The sequence below is a fragment of the Stenella coeruleoalba genome (genome assembly GCF_951394435.1).
Source record: "Stenella coeruleoalba genome assembly, chromosome: 17".
Taxonomy (NCBI): Eukaryota; Metazoa; Chordata; class Mammalia; order Artiodactyla; family Delphinidae; genus Stenella; species Stenella coeruleoalba.
Genome location: NC_137163.1, coordinates 20,034,121 through 20,057,326, shown reverse-complemented (window position 1 = coordinate 20,057,326; position 23,206 = coordinate 20,034,121). Strand labels below are relative to the sequence as shown.

The 23,206-nt window shown below is 43.6% G+C and overlaps 1 protein-coding gene across 3 annotated transcripts in view; it reads right to left on the bottom strand.

The window, feature by feature from the left end:
• The window catches only part of EXT1 (exostosin glycosyltransferase 1), a 312,385-nt gene that overhangs the window by 19,408 nt on the left and 269,771 nt on the right, over window positions 1-23,206 (bottom strand). For 2 of the 3 annotated variants that reach the window (XR_013824710.1, XM_079902303.1), the window contains exons 6-10: window positions 20,996-21,114; window positions 19,639-19,734; window positions 13,451-13,540; window positions 8,184-8,344; window positions 5,353-5,524 (exon numbers count right to left, since the gene is read on the bottom strand). Coding sequence is in view for 2 of the 3 variants with exons in the window: in XM_079902303.1 (XP_079758429.1) it covers window positions 5,353-5,524; window positions 8,184-8,344; window positions 13,451-13,540; window positions 19,639-19,734; window positions 20,996-21,114 (638 nt within the window). In the remaining variant the exon portion in view is untranslated. Of the gene's footprint in view, window positions 1-523; window positions 1,574-5,352; window positions 5,525-8,183; window positions 8,345-13,450; window positions 13,541-19,638; window positions 19,735-20,995; window positions 21,115-23,206 lie in introns of those variants that run through there. The other variant, XM_079902302.1, reaches the window with a different exon arrangement.

Genomic DNA, 23,206 nt, shown 5'->3' with positions numbered 1-23,206 from the left:
AGTAGAAGCAGTCTAATCTCAGAAGTCTCCATCTTTTATAACGGAGTTAAGGGATATATATTTTTTTTCAGTTTGTAATTGCAATTTTATAATGATCAGAAGCTGAAAGCAGCATTTCCAGGGATAGAAATGTTCTTTTTAACAAGAAGCACGACTAAACTACAGATTCTACAGATATAAAAATTAAAATGAAAGAAAACAGTATTCACATTTGTTTCTGATTATTTTGTTTGCCAGATTCTCGTTCAAAACACTGTTTGGCTAAAAGTGGTATCAGGGTCCCAACGGTGAGATACACCCTCCGTTTACTTCTCAGCAATCCTCAAGTTCAATGGTGGGAATGTCAACATTATTACTTCTTCTTCAATAGAGAAGCTTCTGAAACGAGGTTTTCACAACCATGAAAAGAGCTTGTCTTGTGACTCCTGCCGAGCCAACGATACACTCATTCTTCCTTTGCCTTGAAACCAAAGCCTTTCCCCAGCCCTAAGCAGACGTGTGTCAGTGGTTGAATGTGTAATCGAACCCACCCCCGTGAAAAGCACTAGGTTACTATTATGGGTCAATACTTCCATCTCACTAATATGCTGGTAGATTGTTTGCATGGTTCCTTGTGTAAACTGAACACTTCTTAAGTACACTAGCGTTTTCTTGGTACTAACTTCCCGCAAGCCCGCAATGAAAAAGATGATCATCTTTATCTCAAACATAAAGTTTTCAGTTAGAACCATCTACCTGGAGGTCATTATACTTCTTCTCATGCAGCAACATTTTAGAGATAAAAGTTCAAGTGGATCTGCAAATTCAAAATGGAAAACAATTTGCTCTGGCAAAGCTGAGTCATGAACTCGTCTTAGTTATGCTTGGCTATTTCTTGACATGGGGTAGAGTGACTTATGGTTTTTTCCATGAAGTCCGAGCTTTTCGAAACTGCAGGGCACCCCGCGTGACCGACGGCAATGCTGTCTGTGAAAGAGGAGCAGCAGCTTTGAAATATCCACAACCAACACAATTTTGATTAAAGAAAGAACTCTGGTTTTTAATAGTTTTGATCATTAAAAAAGTTTAAACCTGCATAGCAATCATTTCAAAAATAATTATTTAATGTTCCATAATTAAACTGTACACAACCTAGTCTTGGGACATAGAAGCCAGTGAGGTGAGTCTGGGGCAGTCCTGTGCAGTCCCACGAGTCAGGAGTAGAGTTTCCATTGGCCTTTTCATTTTCCTTTATATTCTTTTTTTTTGTCACTTTGATCATCTTAGTTTATTTGGATACTTGGCACAATCTAGCTCCGCTGCTGAGCGGATGTGCACGGGGAAGAGAGAGCCGCTGACCCCATCCTCTGGCCCTTCTTGCTCCCCTCCCCCGACTCGGCCAGGTTCCTCAAAGTCGCTCGATGTCTCGGTATTTCTTCCGCAGAATAGAGACCTGGTCTTTAAAGAGGACGGGGTCGAGCCTCATCTGAGAGTGGATCAGCGGCATGTAGCCAAACCAGCTGGCAAACGTATTCATGCAGCTCTGTCGCTGGGCAAAGTGGTCAGGGTCAGCCCAGCGGGAAGCCCGAGAGGTCTGGGGAAAGGGAGAGAAAGAAGGAAGACGATGAGACAGGTGCCAGGTGAGATGGACACACGGCCGAAAACGAAGTCAGGCTTAACGGGCATGCAGTAGGGCTCAGGGTCTGGCCTGGCCACCACGCGGCCCCGTCCACGTGCCTGGTGGAGACGCAAGCATGGGTCCGGATTTTCAGCCTCGCCAGAAGATTTTCCCGAGACCTGCCATGTTTCCCAACGCCCCAAACATACAAAGATCCATAGGGACTGACACATTCTCTGGTCCATGAAACTGCTGTGGTCACTAAACATAAAACTTTTCTTCGCACTTGGGAGCAAATGCGATGACTAATAATGTATTTATGGTTTCACAGATAATTTTCTGAAACCCTCCTGTTAATTTGGTTGATTCTGGGTAAGAAGAAAGATGGCTGCCGTCTCTTCAGCTCTCCATGTTGACCCTAAGGTTGGTTAAATATTTTTAGACCATTTAAATGACTGACATTGATTTAAAAGAATGCCTTAAGTGACTTGATTGCTGAAATTTAAATAGATCAACTAAGCATAATGTCTTTAAAATCGTGTTTTTATGAAACAAGGAAAAGGTGGGCTGCCCAATTATGTCGAAAAAAACCCACAAACTCATTTATGTCAATAGGCCGCTGTTGAATGGTGTATATATATGTATGTGTGTGTGTGTGTGTGTGTGTGTGTGTGTAATGTGTTTGCATCCTCATGCATTGTTAGAAAATACTTTCACAGGAAGGTACATTTTGCTGTGAGAATCACTGAGTCACTTCAAAACCACAAGTGTCAACATGCTTGAAAGAAAGCATCGAAGGTAAATACAAATGTCAAGTTATCTCGGAGCAGCAGAACAACAAACAAAACACTCTTTGTAAAGTGCTTTCATGAGCTCATTTGAGCTTCGCAGCAACCTGGTCGAGTTATCTACCCAGGTAATAACATCTCTGCCGTACAGATGAGGAAGCAGGTTCAAGGAAGTTAAAATTGTTTGTTCAGGGCTAGAAGGGGCAGAACTCAGGTTTCATTCTTTACCTTTTGTACCAGAGGAACTTTGCTTGGTAAATCAGAGAGAGCATCAAATTAAGCTGACCAGTTGAGTCCATATCAGAGCCGGAAGTCCCAAAGGTACCTCCATTTTTCTCCTAATTTGGGATGAGCTTGCAGGCCATTTCTGATTGGTCCACTTATTCCCAAAGGGCTAGACCCACTACATCCCGGTGAGTGTTCACATCCTCAAAGGGAAACACTGTCAAGAGCCTAAGCTCATTCTTATTCTCTTACAAATGAAAAAAAAAAAAAGAGTCCAAGTGAATCATTCAAGTCTCTTTTTTGCCTCTTGATTTTAACATTTATTTTGGGTCAACCAACATATTACAGAAGATATCTTTCCTGTGTTATAAAGGCGTAATTTTAGAGCACGATATCCATTTACTTCACCAGTCACACAAACATTCAATAAACTAGTGTATATGATGGGAAAAAGGGGGCAAATATAGCACATATCTAGCTAGATACGTCTAGTTAGACCTAAGCCTAAATTTAGATTTGTTCCAAAAGATGTGTAAAGTCACTAGAAATATTGGTTTGGTAGAATTAGGCAAATCTATGAAAAGAGTAAAAAACCAACCCCTAAGAAACCATACGTTATGAGTTCCACCCCTAATTTGTGTATAACCTCAGGGGAGTCCAGAGGACTCTGAGTTAACAACATTAAAGGAATGGTGTATCTTTAAATGAGATCATAAATATGACTATGCATGGGTACTCAATACATTTTGCTTGAATTTGCAAAGTCTTTCAGTCTTAAAAATGACAAATTCTTGTAAATCCTCTCGCCTGTCCTTTTAGTAGTTAGAGGGAAATAGAATTTTCTACTAGATTCTTTGCTTTGTCCAGTACCTAGTACCTAGACCAATGCCTGATAACCTGTACATATTTGGTAAATATTAAATTATTAAATTTTATAAACTTAAAATCCTGTAAATTTTTTGCTTTTACTAAATTCAGTGAATGAAAAACCATCAATTGTGTTAACATGAGGCCTGGTTACATTTTCCTCTGCAGAAGCTGGATTTATATGTGATTTTCAATAACTGTTAGAACAAGGTACATGGAAAACCCCCCAGATTGAACTGATATAACTACGTAAGTATGTCCTTTTAGGCTGACTCAAATCCTGCTGGATTCTCCATGATTTCACTTGGGTAGATCTAAATGATCTAATGGTTTTTGGTTTCGTACATAGAGTACTGGGCTCTGTCCAAGATGAATAAAAGGACGCTGAGCTGTAGAAGAATAAATAGTGGAAGAAACAGAGGCCGGGATTCAATTCCAAGTTGTCTCTAATCCTGGGTGACTTCTGGCAAGATGCTTAAATTCTCTGGGTCCTAGTTTTCTTACTTGTAAAAAGAGAAAGATTATATTTTGCTGAAAGTATCTTTAGCAGTAATCGTTTGTGACCCAACACTGTATTTTACTTTGGCAAATGCTTTCATACGTCTGACCTCAACGCTGTGAGGTAGACTTCACCATTTCCATTTTAAAGACGAGACAATTGAGTTTTGGAAGGTAACTGACTTGCCTACAGCAATGAAGTGCTGGCTCTAGAACTGAAAACCAAGTACTATGACTCCTCATCTGCCTCCACAATGTGCATCCGACTCAAGAGCAGCCATTAGGAGGCTGTGTTGAGAGCATTACTAGCCACTCAATAAAACACCTAAAATAAACTTGCATAAATTCTCTTTAGGTCTTTAACTCTGGAGAACAGACGTCTTTCTTATGCCACCTGGTAGGTCACATGAGCGCTTTTATTTCTTTATTCAACTTTTTTGAAGTAAAAATGTTGTGTTAGTTTCAGGTGTACAGCAAAGTGATTCAGTTATACAGATATATATTCTTTTTTAGATTCTTTTCCATTATAGGTTATTACAAGATACTGAGTAGTGTTCACTGTGCTAGACAGTAGGTCCTTGTTATTTACCTATTTTATATATAGTAGTGTGTATCTGTTAATCCTAAACTCCTGATTTATCTCTCCCCACACCCACTATCCCCTTTGGTAACCACAGTTTGTTTTCTATGTCTGTGAGTCTACTTCTGTTTTGTAAATAAGTTCATTTGTATCATTTTTTAAGATTCCACATATAAGCAATATTATATGATATTTGTCTTTCTCTGTCTGACTTACTTCACTTAGTATGATAATCTCTAGGTCCATCCATGTTGCTGCAAATGGCATTATTTCATTCATTTTCATGGCTAATATTCCATTGCATATATATATATATATATATATATATATATATATATATATATATATATATATATAAAATGTCACATCTTCTTTATCCATTCATCTGTCGATGGACACCTAGGTTGCTTGCATGTCTTGGTTTTTGTAAACAGTGCTGCTATGAACATTGGGGTACATGGGTATTTTCGATTTAGAGTTTTCTCTGGATGTATGCCCAGGAATGAGACTGCTGGATCATATGGTAACTCTATTTTTAGTTTTTTAAGGAACCTCCATACTTTTCTCCATAGTGGCTGCACCAATTTAGACAGCTTTTATACTCTTGACATAAAGATACTCTTGACTTACATCTTCCCAATTACCCACGCCCAAACATACACTCCCTCAGAGCTTTTGCATGTGGTTTGTTTCCTGATATCTTCTCATTATGCTTCCTAGAGGAACACTGAGTCCTCATTACCTCAGACTGAGTCACCAGTGAGCAAAGCAAGGGGGGAGAGTTCTCCTTCTCTTACCTGTCCCATCATTGTCTCCTTATACTGTTTCTTCTGGGTCACTTTGATTGGAGGCAATTTTGTCACAGCAGACACCAGGAAATTCATGAGTATGTCCTCACAGTTGGCCAGCTGGTCCACCATGTTCTTCAGGCTGGCTGGCAGGTAATGGGTGTAAAGGTAGTGATAATATCTGTACAAACCAAAGACAGGTTTCAGCAGGGGCCATCATTATAAAATAACAGGTGGTCTTCTTTGTCAGAAACCACATACTCATTCTTTGAATCCCTAAACATATCATGGTTGATGATGATGATGATGACAATTGTCATTTATATGGTATATACTATATACCAGGTAATGTTCTAAAGTACTTTACAAGAAATGCCTCATCTAATCCTTAGAAGAAACCTATGATGTAGGTACTACAGATAAGGAAACAAGGTACAGAGAAACACACAGATGGAGCTATTGCTTGCCCAGGCTAACTTTAATATCAGGCTGGTTGGTTAGAAACCGAATACTTAGATGGCAGGAGAAGTTACTTACATGTGATCCACATATCATTACAAGTTGCTTTACAATTTTAATTATTGGTTTAATCAGAACTGTATTCAATACTATCCCATAACTCTGAGTTCAACAGTATAACCATTCCATTTTTTCTGGCCTGTAAGCCATGTGTTTCAACACTGTTAGAGCAAAACCCCAATCAATCTGGTGGTCAATCATTATGGAGAATCCACAATTTATTTGAATTATTTCTCACCCTAGTATTTTTTTTGGAGGAACATATAGCATATGTTTATTGGAAAAATCATTTGAATGAATTTGATTCACTGAATGGTGGTGGCGGGAAGAAAGAGGTGGAGTCTTGAGATCAAAATTCAGTCACCCTAAATGCTTATACCTTGTGCATTTCCAACTCCATCCTTGAGATGACAGGATTCTCTATTTTTTTACTAAAAAAGACCAGGTTAAGATTGGTGTGTTCACCTGACTAAGGAGGGGATTTCAATAATGATTGAGTCAGGACCATCAGCCTTCTACACTCATGAATTTGGCCATCTTACCTGAGTCTCCTAGCTTTAAAGACCAAATCTATGCAAGCAGCTCCCAAATTTATGTCTCCATCCCTGACTTTTTCAACACACTCTTTTAAATGTCCCTACATGCCCAAGACTGAACTCCTATATTTTCCCTAATACCTATTCCATCTACGCCTTTCCCCAACTCTGCTGATGGCTTACTACTCTATACTTCTAGCTCTTCAGGTCAAAAACCCTAAGAGTCATCAAACTCTGTACCCAATCTGTCAGGACATCATGCTGGAGCATCTTCAGAATATGCCCACAATCTGATCACTACCTTCCCACGTCTGTTGCTCACTTCCTGACCCAGGCTCCATTATCTCTTGCCTAGATAATGTCAGTCACCTCCTAATAAGTCTCCCTGCTTCTCCCCTGGCCCCCTTATAGTCTATCTTCACCACAGCCTTCACAGTAGATGCCTAAAACATAAGAAGGATTGCTCTGCTCACACCCCTGCACCGGCTCCCCACGTAACTTAGAAGACTGTCAAGTCCTCATGATGGAAAGTAGGGTCCTGCATCTGGGATCCCATGACCTCTCTCACCTGCTTGCCCCTCACTCCACTCTGGTCACATCGGTCTTCTGGATATTCCTCCAGCATCCTGTCTCAAGGCATCCTTTCACACTGTTCCCCACGCCAGAGCACTCCTCCTACAGGTGTTCTCCTGGCTGACTTCCTTTCTCCTTTCAAGTCTCCACTCAAATCTCATCCGTTCAGTGAGGATCACCCCCAACCTGCCCCTTCTCCACCTTTGCCCTGCTCTGCTTTGTCTTATCTCCTAAGAGATATATATTTTAATTTATTTATTTTTATTTTATTTATTTTTGGCTGTGTTGGGTCTTCGTTGCTGCACGCGGGCTTTCTCTAGTTGCAGCGAGTGGGAGCTACTCTTCATTGAGGAGCACGGGCTCTAGGCACGCACGCTTCAGTAGTTGTGGCAGGCGGGCTTTGGTAGTTGTGGTTCGTGGGCTCTAGAGCGCAGGCTCAGTAGTTGCAGCGCACGGGCTTAGTTGCTCCACTCCATGTGGGATCTTCCCGGACCAGGGCTCAAACCCCTGTCCCCTGCATGGGCAGGCGGATTTTTTTTTTTTTTGCGGTACGCGGGCCTCTCACTGTTGTGGCCTCTCCCGTTGTGGAGCACAGGCTCCAGATGCGCAGGCTCAGCGGCCGTGGCTCACGGGCCCAGCCGCTCCGCGGCACATGGGATCCTCCCGGACCGGGGCACGAACCCGCGTCCCCTGCGTCGGCAGGCGGACTCTCAACCACTGTGCCACCAGGGAAGCCCGGCAGGCGGATTCTTAACCACTGCGCCACAAGGGAAGCCTCTCTCTTAATATATTATAGAATTATTATGTATATTGCCTCTCCCCTTGTTAGAATACAAAACCTGTATGGGCAGAAAATTTTTTTTCTATTTTACTCAGCAGTAAATCCTAAGCACCTAGGACAGTGCTGGAGGTGCTCAATTAAGCGTTTACTTTGTTGTTCTTCTACACATTCAGTTACTCAATACACCCTGAGCACGTCTCCACACCTCAGAGTCGCTGAAGATGCTGCTCTACCATAGTTTCTAAAGATGCCATAAGCCAAGAGGTTTTACTGATTTCAAAGATACACGTTGGCCACATCAACAGAATTGAAATGGGGATTTTCCAAACTAATTTCCATTAAGGTTGTTAACAAGATTTGGCCCAAGTTCCCATCTCTGCAGCAGCCAGAAACTCATATAAAAAGCAATATAAGTCGTCCAAACTCCTCACTTGTGGTAAAGAGCAGCTCCCGTCAACACCATGGAGTAGTCGTTCGTCCACTTGGACGTGTAGCCCCACCGCTCTTTCGAGTTGTCCCAGAAATGGCTGCGTGCAGGGTACCCTACGATCCTCTCGGGGAAGCTCTGCCACACGGTGAACGCAAAATCCACCTGCAGGCAGAACACAAGCCAAACAAGCAATCAACGGTGTTAACAAATGTCAACAAAACATCCCCTTCCCCCTGCTAATTCGTAATGTGAAATCCCGGGACTGTTGCGAAACATTAATTCCATGTCTTCATCAGCAAATTAAACTGACTGCTTGACATTTGGCCCCGTAATTATGCACATGTTAATGTTTTCTGTTAAAGAAACTTCAGATTAGTGTGGAAATGAAAGAAGGAAAAAAAATACATTGGTGGATATGTCCTTTAGAAATCCAGTCTACTCAAGCTAAAAAGTCAAAAAATCAGTTGCTTCCCCCCACCAACCTCCAAAAGATAAGTGACCACTGATTGATGGCAGGCAGAAACGCATCTGTTTTATAAACAGGAGCAGATTTTCTATATACATCTACAGTATGAATACAGAGCATACACCATCACCAGCACACAGCAAAGCCAGAGTGACTAACATCAAAGCATCCACTTAAAAGCCAGAGAAAAGATGTTTAAAAAGCACACGGGTTCTAACAGGAATAAAAAGCAGATATCATCAAGAACAGTCATTCAGGCCTCTCAGGTGTGAAGATGCTCAGTGCGAGGAAATTCGGAAAACACATCCACATTGAAGAATCACTAGGAATAAGTGGGGACAGGCCAAGATTATTTTTAAAGGAAAGGCAGTGAAATGACCTCCTAGTGCTCAAAATAACCCAAAGCAAGTACTTCGGAACCTGCTACAAACTAACATGTGTAATTAACAAATAGTCTGTTTTCAAATGTATAAACTCATTTTTGACTTCTATGATTTTTTGATGAATGACACATAAAACAACATACAGAAAGTAAAAACAAAACAACCCCCCCCCAAAAAAAACCAGTAACAGCAAACCATCATATAATGGTCATAATTGTGTAATGCGTATAATACAACAGGCATGGTTGTAAGAACTTACACATTTTAACTCATTTCATCCTCACAGTAGCCCTGTGAAGTAGGTAATTTTAGAGTGTCCAGTTTACAGAGAGGGAAGCTAAGGATATGGAGGTTCAAATAACTTTTCTGAGTTAGTAAGTGGCAGAGCCGAGATTTGAACCCAAGCCATCTGGTTTCAGATTTGGTGTGTACTGTTATCAGCGCTTCCCTTCTAGCTCTGTGGCTACAGTGTTGAAAACAATTTATCTTATACAGGTTACACGTGCACCCAACAACCTTTGCCCTGTCTCTTCTTGATAAGCAATGCATACGGAATTTTCATTTATTCCACAGATATTTCAAGTCTTGGCACTGTGATGGTGGCTGGATGGCTGAGTGATGTTGGCAAGTCCAGTTCCTGACCTCCCAGGGGTTCAAAAGCAGAGCAAATAACTGTGCACAATAGCCCAAAGGTGGAAACAACCCAAACGCCATCAACTCATCAATAAATAAACCAAACGTGGTATATCCATTCAATGGAATATTATTCAGCTATAGAAAGGAATGAAACACTGATGCGTATGCATGCCACGACATGGACAGACCTTGAAAACATTATGCTGAGTGAAGGAAGCCACACACAAAAGGCCCCATACTGTATGATTCCACTTCCAAGAAGTGTGCAGAATACACAAATCCACAGACGTGGAAAACAGGTTGGCGGTTCCAAAGGACAGGGACTGACTGATGAATGGATACAGGGTTTCCTTTTAGGGTAATGAAAATGTTTCAGAATGAAGTAGAGGTAATAAGCATACAACACTGTGAAGGTATTAAACGCCACTGAATCCTACATTTGAAGATGGTTCATTTTATGCTATGTGAATTTTACCTCAATTACAAGACAAAGCAAATAAGCCTAGATCAGTATTTCCCAAGCTTTCACCATATGCATAACCATCATCGCTCCTTTTCCCACATTCCCACCACATATTCGATAACTTAGTTAATATTTTTCTTTAAACGGCATACTCTTTTTTTTTTTTTTTTAAGCCTCATCCTAGGTAAACATGTCAGTGAAATCCTAGGTTTGGGAAACACTGGCCTGGGTGATCCGTAAGGGTCCTTTTATCTCTGAATTCTTGGGGCTTAGTTAGAAGACATGATTTTTGTAAACAGCCATGAATTTAAATTTTTATGGAGATTTAGTTTGGTGCCCTGACTCAAGATAAGAAAGCCTTAACAATATAGGTTTTTCCCCAAAGCTATAATACCTGGGGGGAAAAAAAGTAGGGTGTTGGGACACACATTAAGGAAGCGTGGTGGGGTAAGGGGCGTCTCAAAGTTAAAAGATAGCAGGGGAGTGAACAGTATTTGCCAAAAAACTGAAAGCAGGTCATGATAACCTGCACATCATCACTGGCGTTCAATACTAATGGTGCCAACTGATGGGATAGTACATTATGCAGCCCGGCGTCAAAGAATCAGCCTGGCTGTCAGCACTCTTTGGCGTTTTCCATTATCCTCTGAAAAGGAGACGCATACACCGATGGGGCGTTTTCATCACATGAATTCCTTACTATCTCAAAGCCATTTCAAGTCATTTCAAAGCAACTCAAAAGTAAATTCCAATAAAACTATGATTCTTGTGATAGTTCTGCTTTCACACAGCTCATTAACACATCAAAGGAGGCAAAGGTCAGCTTATGGCCTCTTAAAAACTAACATCGGTTTTCTTTTGAGAATTTGAAGCAACCCAGATAAATGTAAGTAACTATAAACCAACTCTATCTAATACCCTTTATAGGACACTGTTTAAAAATCTATCCTTAATACTACAGAGAGGCATTTAAACAAGCCAAGAATCCTTAGAAAGGAAATAAAATGAACCAACATCTATTCACCTAAAAAAAAGAGAAACCCTCGTCCTCCACGATGTCAGGCAACACGACTGCTCCACTGTTCAGCCGGAAAAGTAAACAAACCAGACGGCCAGCCTCTTAAATTTCCATCTCATGCTCAACCCATGCTGACTTCTAATTGCTCCACATACAGCACAAGTTCTTCCCAGCATGCACTGAGAGGCTGGAATTGCTATTCTTTGAAAAGAAATTCACCAGCACGTGGCTACATCACTGCAGCTGAAAGTTATTTCACCGTGGGACAGAGAGAAACAAATCCGAGTGTGAGATCAATTGCTCTGTGCCCAGCGGAAGATGAGAGATCAATCAATACTTCAGGTCACGGGGTAACGATTGAGGTCTATGCTGCAGTCTTGACTATACGTCTCACGTGGCAACGTGCTGCCTTTCCTCTGTTTGCTCTCCGAGATCCACTCTCCGCTCTTCTTGCCATGCCCTACGCCGGAACTCTGTGGACTGCATAACCTGGTCCTCCTTGCCAGCTGGTGGCTGATTGGCTTAGGTCAATGCGCGTTGCTGGCAGGAAAATGGAGGTGGGACAGAGAGAGGACAGTATTTCTCCCCTGCTTCCCACCCCAGCTTTGGCCCCAGAGTTCCGGTAGGTGCCACACCCCTCCATGGTCATAGCTCTTGTAGGGCAGCCTCTTCTCCCTAGTTCCCCCTCTCAGGGACACCAGAAACACTGTTTCCTGCCTTCACTTCTTCAGGCCTAGAAGTAGGAGCTGCTTCCAGCTCGTGCCACTCCCCAGGTGCCTCTCCCTCTCCTGTGTCGTCCTTTAACCCCACTCACCTCCCTAAGTCGTACTAAATCCCTTCATTTGAGTCACCTGATTTGAATTGTTTGCTGCCAGGACTCTGGCGGCTACAGGCAGGAACTGTGCAATCAAAGTACCTGGCAGAGACCAGAACAAAGACATCCCTCAATAAATACCTGTTGAATGAATTTGCTCCAGGGATGCCAGCCTCCCTTGCAGGAAGCAGGAGAAAAAACGCAGGCTGGAGCGACCCGTTCCTTGTATTCCATTGCAGTCATTCTCTTTGAACATTAAGCATCTCTCCCCTTCCCCCCACCGCTGCTTTCTCCTGCCGACTCACACATGACAAAACTGGCTGTGTGCTCACACTTTAATCTGCACAGCACGCATCCCTCCAACATCACTCATTCACCAAGTATTTATAGAGCTTTGGCTGCATAGAAAGCCTTTGACCAAGGTGAGGTGCAGGACATGTTGTCCTGGGGTGATTTTGGTTGCCCTTACACAGAACGTCTGCTGAACTCCATCTGATGGAGACTTGAAGCATCCACGGAATTTGAAGAGACACAGAGACTGCTAGCCCAAGTCACCACGAGTCCTGGCTATGTGGGCAGCGGGCCGTTAGAATCAGACTGCCAACCAGGAAAACGCCTGCTGGTAAGCGTCGACATTTAAATCGAAAAGAAAATGATTACGAATAAAAAGGAATAAAAGAAGGGGAACAGGATAAGTAGCTAAGTCTCCAAGCTTTTTAGCAGCTACCATGAATAATGTATTTGCGATCTACTACATTTTTGTGTAACTGTCTTTGGTCCCCTCTACGGTTTTAAGTGCGGTTTCAGAGATCAATACTCATTCGAGTTGTAAAAATTGGTTTTCCAGCATAGCTATCTTTCCTCTTCTCTCCCTCTCCCTCACACATTGCTCTGTGCAATCTTATTTTGGGGCACAAATACCTGAACATCTGAAATAGCAGGGATCTCCATCTCAGCCTTCAAGTGAAACCGTTTGCTCTCGTGTGGGTTGAAGAAAATGCACACTTCCAACCCAGATGGAAAAGCTGCCTTTAGAACCCAGAATAGTGTGTTCCCCAACAGAGTCAACACACGCCCACACAGGCGTTAGAAGAATCAGGAAAGATGGGCTCCCGGAGCGTGGTTTCAAGAAAATGCTAAACAGGTGCCCCTGCCCGCCTCCCCTGGGTCCCTCTGCACACCTGCCTGCACCTGCACTGTTTAAAAACAAACAAACAAACAAACAAAAGGAGGGAGGGATGAGGTGAGGTGCAGCCTCGCAAATGAGGAACCGATTAGCAGAGGAAACAAAGGGGAAAATGCCCTCATCAGGGCGCCAGGTGGCGGCAAGGTGCTCACAGGAACCGGGTGGATTCAAACCAACTCTGCAGGAAGTTTTGAAAAACGTTTTGGGCTTGGCCAAGGCAAGGGCAAAAGAGGCGCCGGCACCTTGGGGTTTGAGGCGACTGCCCGCAAGGCACTCCGCCCCTCCTTGGTGAGGCTGCTTACCTCCGTGGTTGAAAGCACAGTGTCCTCGTCAAGGCTGAGCACGGCGTCTGTGATGATGTTGTCATAGGGCAGAAAACGGCTGCTCATAACCTGGGAGGTGGGGGAGAGCAGGCAGGAGGGAAGGAATTGGGGAAAAGAGAGGTGAATGGACAGTCTTGTTTTCAGGAAAATTTCCCCCATCGTCAACTTCACAAAGGACGCTCCACCACCATGTCACCTCTCAACATAGAAGGCTTCCCTTTCCCATCCGTGGAGATTCATTTGGTCCCACCATTACTGGGCACCTACTGTGTACAGACACCTTGCTAGTCGAAGGGAGTACAGAGGTGAGTAAGATACATGCTCTGTCTTGGAGGAGTTCATAGTCTGCAGGGAGACCAAGATGACCAAGAGAACAAGACGCGAATGATTGGTCCTCGCCTGATACGAGAGATGCCGGGAGACCAGAGGATGCAGCCACCGGCTGCTTGGAAGAGCAACGAAAGCCTCAGAGTCACATTGAATCAGGACCTTGATGGCCAGGAATCCACCAGGGATAAACAGAAATGAGGCCCAACAGAAAGAGGGCTCAGTAGATGCAAAGGCACAGAGGGGAGAGCCAGCACTCTGAGGCCAGGGAAGAGTGGATGGACGGAGCAGTGATTCCAAGTGTGCGACACACACCACTGGAAGGCCAGGTCCTTTTAGGAGGTGCAGAGACAAACATCTAAAAATTCTACTCTTTATTAATTTTAGCTCAGAGAAGCAAAAATATATACACATATATATTAGTAGCTATAGCAATAAAAGGTACTAGTAGAATTATTCAAAAATAGTTTCATTAAAGTGAAAAGTAAGCTGATTTAAAGAAAAATACTAAACAATAGAACACGTGGTCCATGGATTTAGGAACATTGTGAAGGTAGTATGAAGTTTGGGCAACACCAGGATAAGGCATGGTGAGGTGAGTGTACGTGTGTGTGTGTGTGTGTGTGTGTGTGTGTGTGTGTGTGTGTGTGTGTGTGTGTGTGTGTGTGTGTGTGTGTGTGTGTGTGTGTGTGTGTGTGTGTGTGTGTGTGTGTGTGTGTGTGTGTGTGTGGGTGGTGTGAGGGTCTGGGGGGTGAGGGGATCAGTTGAAAAATTGAGACCGAAGAGACTACCCTATGACAGTCCCAGCATGAACTTCTGTGTTGAAGTTTCTGTAGAATACCTAATAAGAATAACTAACATTTTGTAAAACATTTACTCTGTGTCAGGGAATGTTCCAAGTTCTTATTTATTTACTTAGGCTGTGCCGGGTCTTAGTTGCAGCACGCAGGATCTTCATTTTGCGACATGCGGGATCTAGTTCCCCGACCAGGGATCGCACCTGGGCCCCCTGTATTGGGAGCGCGGAGTCCTACCCACTGGACCACCAGGGGAGTCCCGGAAATGTTCCAAGTTCTTTATGTACATCATCTCATTTCATCTGTATAACAAACCCGTTTTATAGGTGAGAAAACTAAGGTACAGAAAGGTTGTGTCTTGCTTAGGACGGACCCACCATCGTACCATCCCAGATGGTGTGATTCTATAGAGCACCTCAGCCCTATGCTGTACCTGTCTCGGGGTTGAAAGGACCTCAGAAGTGAATGTGGGCACCCATGGCAATCTCACATTCACCACTTCCTCTGGAAGGTATGTTAACTGTTGTGCCATCCTCTCTCAATTCCTACGCGGAGACTGAGAGAGGAGACACTTGCCATCAACTTTCAAGGCACAAAGGCCAGGGAATGAAGCAGTTGGATGCTAGAGACAAAGGGAAGAGGGAGGCACTTAGCCCGGCTGCCACGGCTCACAAATCTAAGGACCCCTCCCCACACCCCCCCAAAGAAGCCCAAGCTATATTTACATCAGGGAGCCAGCTCATCTGCGAGCCTCATCTCAGATTTGGTTTACATGCCGCAGAAGCTACTGGAGGGCTCACGTCATTAAAGGATGGAAAGTGCCCACTAGAACCCATCTGTGGGAGCTCAAGGGATATACCTACACTCCAGGCTCTGCTCCTACACATCTGCCACCTGGGTCCAGTGTTTCTGTCTCTTTCTCAGTCTTCCAAAGTAAAATACAAAAGCGATCAGCAATCCCGCATACACAGGGCTCAGAAATCTCAGCCTGAAGCAATTCTCCTGACACTGTTTACATGTCCACTAACTAAGGCAGAAGTTATTAGTTGCCAGCTTAGGGATGCCCTGACCTTTCCCTTGTTAAGCCTACAGGGGAGAGCTGCAGTGACAAGGCCTATAAATTCAAAATAGAATTTTCCAACCAAAGCAGCAAACACATCAATTTTAAACTCAAGGCTAGACATGGAAATTTAAAATGCGGGAGGAGGAGGATATATGACTTCTTTCGCCGTTATGGGCCCAACCACTGGGTTTAAAAGGATCCATTTCCTTTTTCTGAACTTGCTCCATCAATAAGAGTTAAGAGCCCATAAGTCAGCCACTTCTAAATCTAGTGTAGAAACCAGAGGCTCTCTTTCAAATACCCTGCCTCAGCTACGTTCCAAAAGTTCAGTGGATTAGCATGAAAGGAGCCAACGTCCTTACAAAGTCAATCCTGAGGGAGCTGGGTTTTCCTTGTTAGCTCATTTAAGAGCTACTTGGCTACCATGTAACAGCCCAAACCCTTCTAGAATGAACAAACACAACTAGGAAATGACCTAGGCTCAAGAAGTTCCCTGTCTAGTAGGGAAGATAAGAAAGGTTCATAAGTAATAATACAAAGCACCATGAGAGGTGACGTTTTTCAAGCACCTGCCATGTGCGTCCACACTCCTAAGCAGCAATACGTTTACATGGACAGGAGCAAACCCTTTGATCCTTTTAGCTGACCTGTTAGGTGTTATGACTTCTTCCACTTACTGAAGGAGGGACGGAGGCACACAGAATTAAACAACTTGTCTTAGGTCACATAGAGGAAGTCTGACCCCAAAGCCCGTAATACAAACCATCACTTTACAATGCCCCCCGCCCAGAAGAGGAGCTGACATTTACTGGATCCTGAGTGTAGACCAGGTACAGGGCTGAGCACCTGTAATGCAGTATCTCATTCCATCATCAAAATGGGCCCAAGTCTTAGCCCAGGTGCCCTAGAATACAGTCTAAAGCAAGACTTAAGTGCAAATGCTTTACCAGGCGGCGCGGTCCCGACGAGGGAGAAGGAACCACGTGACCGACTGGATTCAGTGGCCAAGGTGAAGTCTAGGACTCAACAAATGGCCAGAAGCCCAGACATAAATACGGCTGCGAGAATGGGAGGTATCTTATAAGACACATCTGATAAAGCCTACAAGAAAGGTACTATGATTATCATCTTCATCTTAGAAATAAAGAAACTGGGACTACTAGCTGGGAGTGAGAGTATAAAATCACTCAATGAGTCTGTGCATAAAAATGCAATACTAACCATAGGAGTCAGAATGGATCCTATTTGAATATCCTGACATATTCACAGAGAGGCTTATCTACCAGAAGGAGATCTAGTCACCCATGGAAGCATAAAAAAACAAAGAATTTCCAAGTGCAAAGTGAAGAGAACCCATCTGAGGACTGTTCGGGGCTTCAGGCATTGGAACTGGGGAGACAGATACATGGGGTTATAGGCAGGAGATTTTTCTGTGCCAGTCCCTTTTGTGAAACCATACCTATTGGTGAGATGAATTCATAAGGGTAAGTAAGACCGATGCCAAGAGGCATGTGATTATTCTCATTAAGTGCTTACCAATCAGCTCTCTGATAACCACACTGCTTGACTCCAGTCCTATGAAGGCTGTGACGGTATCTGTCACATTCACCACTGTGTTTCCTCATGTTGCCCAGCACACAGTAGGCAGCCTACACCGAAACTCAATAGATAATGCACGGATCACCTTGTCCACGCACGTGACAGTTACAGTTCTCAGTGCATCCTGCTGAACATATGAAATGGCCACTTGTAGCCACCCAAATGATGATTTCAAACGGTGCAACCTAATGCCTTGGTCGTTCTTATTCTGGCTCAAAGAGGGTTTACTTAGTGTGAGACAATCTCTCATGACCTAACTCTCTGGGGACTGACAGAGGAAGTCTCTTAGATGACAATTGCAGTGTCACTTAATAGAGACTAATTTCCTCACAATGGATAAGATCTATAAGAAAACCACCAGCAGAAGCTTGAGAAAAAAGAATTCACCTCTGGCAGCAAAGAGTGGAAGATATTTCAAAGAGGAGGGAGCATGTGAACCAGGGCTTAAAGAATATATGGGAATTTCAATAACAGAAACGAACAGCTGAGGAAGGATGTCAAGACTTACAGCAAATGGGAAAGACAACACTTAGGGGTAGGAAGGGACACAGTGCTGTTAACTGTGACTGATGAAATCTGTAGAGGAAAAGCAATGAGAGAGAAGATTGGGAAGGCCAGCTAAGGCCAGATTATACACGGCCTCTGATGTTAATTGAAAGCATTAGCAAAAAGACTCCCTTAAGGGCCATGAGATGATTAAGAAGATCATTCCGTTCTAGGCAAAATGAACTGGAGAAGGGAAGCAGGGGCCAGCTAGGCAGCCAGCACCCCTGAGAGTCTCTGATGGACACCTCAAAACAAAAGTAAGGTGGAAATGTCCTTTTTAAGATAAATGTTACGAAGAACCACTACTCTCAAAGACACAACTAACTCAGATTAATCAGCTAAGCAAACCTCATGCACCACCACCACCATCAGCAACCTCATGATTATCTTCATCACGTCCAGAAAGGTTACCATTGCCAGGCCCTGAATTTATTTACTCCTCAGAGTACCCCATGTGGTATGTGTTATTATTCCCATTTTGTAGATGAGGAAACTGAGGCTCAGAGAAGGAAGGTATAGTCAGGGTCACACATCTCCTGAAGAGTTAGTATTAGGACCCAATTCAAAAGCCTACGGCTGTCACTATGGAAAACAGTATGGAGGTTCCTTAAAAAACTAAAAATATAGCTGCCACATGATCCAGCAATCCCACTCCTGGGCATATACCCAGATGAAACTATAATTCAAAAAGATACACGCATCTCTACGTTCATAGCACTATTCACAATAGCCAAGACATGGAAACCACCTAAATGTCCATCAACAGATGAATGGATAAAGATGTGATTCATGTGTGCACACGTGTGCACACACACACACACACAATGGGATACTACTCAGCCATTAAAAAGAATGAAATAATGCCATTTGCAGCAATATGGATGGACCTAGAGATTATCATACTAAGTGAAGTCAGTTAGAAAGAGGAAAACAAATACCGTATGATAACACTTACAAGTGGGATCTAAAATACGACACAGGGACTTCCCTGGTGGCGCAGTGGTTAAGAATCCGCCTGCCAATGCAGGGGACACGGGTTTGATCCCTGGTCCCGGAAGATCCCATATGCCACGGAGCAACTAAGCCCATGTGCCACAACTACTGAGCCTGCGCTCTAGAGCCCACGAGCCACAACTACGGAGCCTGTGTGCCACAACTACTGAAGCTTGAGCTCTAGAGCCCATGCTCCACAACAAGGGAGAAGCCACCGCAGTGAGAAGCCCGCACATTGCAACGAAGTGTAGCCCCCGCTCGCCACAACTAGAGAAAGCCCACGCGCAGCAATGAAGACCCAACACAACCAAAAATAAATAAATAAATATCCTTTAAAAAGTTAAAAAAAAATGACACAAATGAACTTATCTACAAAACAGAAATAGACTCACAGACAGAGAACAGACTTGTAGTTGCCAAGAGGGCGGGGCGTAGAGGAGGGAAGGAATGGGAGTTTGGGATTAGCAGATGCAAACTACTATTTATAGGATGGATAAACAACAAGGTCCTACTGTATAGCACAGGGAACTACATTCAATATCCTGTGATAAACCATAATGGAAAAGAATATGAAAAAGAATATATTTATGTATAGTTGTGTCATGTTGCTGTACAGCAGTAATTAAAACAACACTGTAAATCAACTATACTTCAATAAAATTAAAAAAAAAAAGCCTATGGCTGTCAAAGCAGAGGACATTCAGAAACAGGTATGGTTTTGGAAAAACAGTCCAGGCCAGCACTTCCCAGGAGGAAGATGGCTAAGACCGACACCCATGGTGCCCCACTGAAGACACGAAGATTCCACACTGATTCCACAGTGAAGTCCCCTCTGGTCCTACCTTGCTTTCTCCTTCAATCACGATGACAGGCACGGCAGTGGCAGGCCAGCGGTGTTTGGCTGGGAGAGGCTTGTCACAATTCCATAGAACTATGATCTGAAAGGGACAGGGGGTCGTGAGATGGCTTGGTAGGGCTAGATTTACATCGGCCTCCAACCCAAAGTTTCTTCTTACAGACAGAGAGAGAGGAAATGGGGATATAAGCAAGGCAGGATGGCAGACCTCAAAACTGAATTTAAAGTGAGTCCACTCCCCTCTGTACACCCGAAACTAACACAACATTGTAAATCAACTATCCTCCGATAAAAATTAAAAAAATAAAAGTGAGTCCACTCCTACACAACCCTCAGAACCCGATCACTCTAACAACCAAAGAGAGGGGACAAAAAGAGTAACCTAAGGAAAACTGTGTCAAGGGGGTAGGACAAAGCTGGGGAGGAAAAAAGTCATTTCAGGGTTGCTGGTTTTTAACAAAGTGTTTTTCTGAATTCTGATGTCTTATGATGACGAGTAAGATAACAACGCCGATCCAATTGAATAAAAACGCACACTGAACGTCTGCGATGCATTCACGCTACACCAGGCAACATGGGAGAAAGAAGAGAATTCAAGATAGGACTGGCGTGAGCTCATGTTCTGGATTCTCCAGGATGGTTGCTGATTTCCTGTGATCCTGTTATTTCCAATAAAAACGTTTAGCTCCAAAATGCATACTTCCACGTGATTCCATTCTTTTGTCATGTGTAAACCTTCTTGTGTAATTTACAATTCAGAAAAACCACCGTTAAGAGTACGAGAGCGATACTAATTTGGAAAACATGATTACCATAGGTATCATCTTCCTTTCCCAATTTTATAATTAGTCACGGTGGCCGTGAAAGAAAAGTTGATGCCTCCTGACACCAACAAATTGGTTTCTGCTGTGGAATCTGAGTTTTCTGGGTCCTCTCAGTGGCCTTTCTGATGTTCCTTTATCACTCTGACACTTAAGAATGAAAGAATGTGCCTATGTATTCTTTAAAGAGTGTATTGGTATATATCAGGCTGGACAAAAAGTTCGCTCAGGTCTTTCCGAAAGATGTTAGAAGAACCCGAATGAACTTTTGGGCCAACCCAATATTTAACTTTACCCCAGGGCCAAGATCTCTTTGTAACCCACCCCTTACCTGTACCAGATTTCACTTCCAAGAACCTCTAAGCTGCTGAAAAGGGCGTAACGAGGCGTGACAAAGGAAAGGGGAGTAACGGGGCCGACGTGGGGAGCACAGTGTGTAGCCAGGAAGGCACAGGGAGGGCTGGGGGGCTCTGGTCCACTGAGAAGGAGGGCGCAGGCGCCGTGGTCAACACTGCCACTCACCTGAGCACAGTACTGGGATTTGGCGGCAGCCACGAGGAGTTTCAACACTGGCTGGGACTGAGAGACCAGGGGGGTCACCGCGTGGATGACTGCAGTGAATTTGGAGGGGGGCTTTAAACCTGAAACAGAAAGGGCAGAGAGGCCTAATGAAGCACTGAAAAACAAGACTTAGAAAATTCCTCCTCTCTGCTCTGCCTCGCCCTGGAGCTAATGTTCCCTTCCAGCGTATTTTTCCTCTGCCTCTTGTGTCCTGACAGAACAAAAACAAGGTGAAAAGCTGCTAGTTAACTGCCGCCTGAGTCTAGGGACCTGGATGATTTACAGTTCAATGCCCATTTCCAGAGTCTTCCTTTGATAGTCATTTCCTTCCTCCCTTGGGGAGGCATCTTTGATCTCCCTTCTGTTTTTTAGGCACCCAAAGTCTAATTATGCACACACACCACTACTCACCACTCTCTACCCAAGAAAGGATCTAACTCCAGTCACTTACGTCTTAGGATGGATTTTTGTAAACAGTGCTCTCTCTTCCAGGCTATGTGCATCTGTCTTACTCTTAATTATGTAGTTAAGGGGTTTTTGCCTGTTTGATACTATTTCAGATAATAACTAGCAAGTGGTAAGGGTTAAAAGAACAACGTCCAGAGCATGAGTGTCTATGTCTGAAGCTCAGTTCCACCACTGAGTGGTGGTGGGATCTTGGAAAAATTACTTAACCCTCTGTGCTTCCACAGCTGTGAAATGGGGCTGATAGCCACAGTATCAAAGTTACGGAGTTGTTATGAGAATTAAATTAAATGAGTTAATGCATACAGAGCACTTAGAACAGGACCTGCGGACAGCAAGTACTCAGCATGAGCTTACCGCTATCATAATCGCCATCATCACTATTTCAGAGTAGAAGCTGCTCTACTCCCAAGAATCTCTTCTTTGTGTACCAGTGACACAGCTGAGAGGAAAAGTATGTGGTCCAGACCTCTGCCAACTGTGCGCTCTAAGGCCCGAGGTGGAAAGGTACTATAAATGCACAAAATAACAACTTCCACCAAAGAGAAAGCAGCGAGATGGCTTCTCCCGCAAAATGAGTTTTTCCATGAGAACACACTAAGAAATTGGAGACAGGTTAAAAAAAGGCTCCTTAAGGGCTTTCCTGGTGGCGCAGTGGTTGGGAGTCCGCCTGCGATGCAGGGGACACGGGTTCGTGCCCCAGTCTGGGAGGATCCCACCTGCCGTGGAGCGGCTGGGCCCGTGAGCCATGGCCGCTGAGCCTGCGCGTCTGGAGCCTGTGCTCCGCAACGGGAGAGGCCACAACAGTGAGAGGCCCGCGTACCGCAAAAAAAAAAAAAAAAGGCTCCTAAAACTTCATTAGTTTAGAGACACTAATTTCACATTTTAGTAGTTTAAATATGAACAAGACAGTGCAGGGACATTCAAGTTAAGCTTTGGTAGTGACTGGACAAAGGCAAGAATCAGACTATATATATCTCAAAGGATTATACGAACGTTTTGCAGGGCAAATTATACCATCCGACTAGTACTTTAATTGCATGTTAGAAAGAAGCTAGCTTTCCCACTATCTAGATACACATTCAAGGCTTTGCCAAGTAAGAAGAATAAATATGATAGAGGGGGTTCCCTTTTTTAGCAGTGAGGACAAGTCAGTGCTTTAAGACTCTCCTCTAACAGTTTAAGAAGCATCAATTACACACTTCTAATGTGCTAACTCTGCTAACTCCACACAAAAATCTGGAGTCTTTTTGCCATATCGACTTGAAAGATGCTTTATTATCCCAGGGTTTCTCAAATTTGGAACTATGAATGAGGAGAAGTGTCCAAGATGTTACTAACACTAGAGCGAACGGGGCTCCAAATACGTATATGTCTATGGCGGTAACAGCCTTTTGTAAAGCTTCGTCCCTCTGCCGGTTCCCTTTTCCCCGTTATGACTAGACTAAAAGCTGCTTGAGAACAGAGCTTGTATCTCCTTTGACTTTTTATTTCTACCACCTAGCACTGCATTAACATGGCAAAGAAGATGAGCACAATAAATGTTGAATGAAGTGAATAAGTTTCTCCCCTATCATATATTCTTAAATCTTTTTCTTTTCCGTTTATTAGTTTGGTTTTTCTTTGGTCTGAGACAGAGAAGTTGGGATTGTGGAGAAAAACAAAAAGTAGGGAGAGCTCTCCTAACTCCATTTTATATAAGATGAG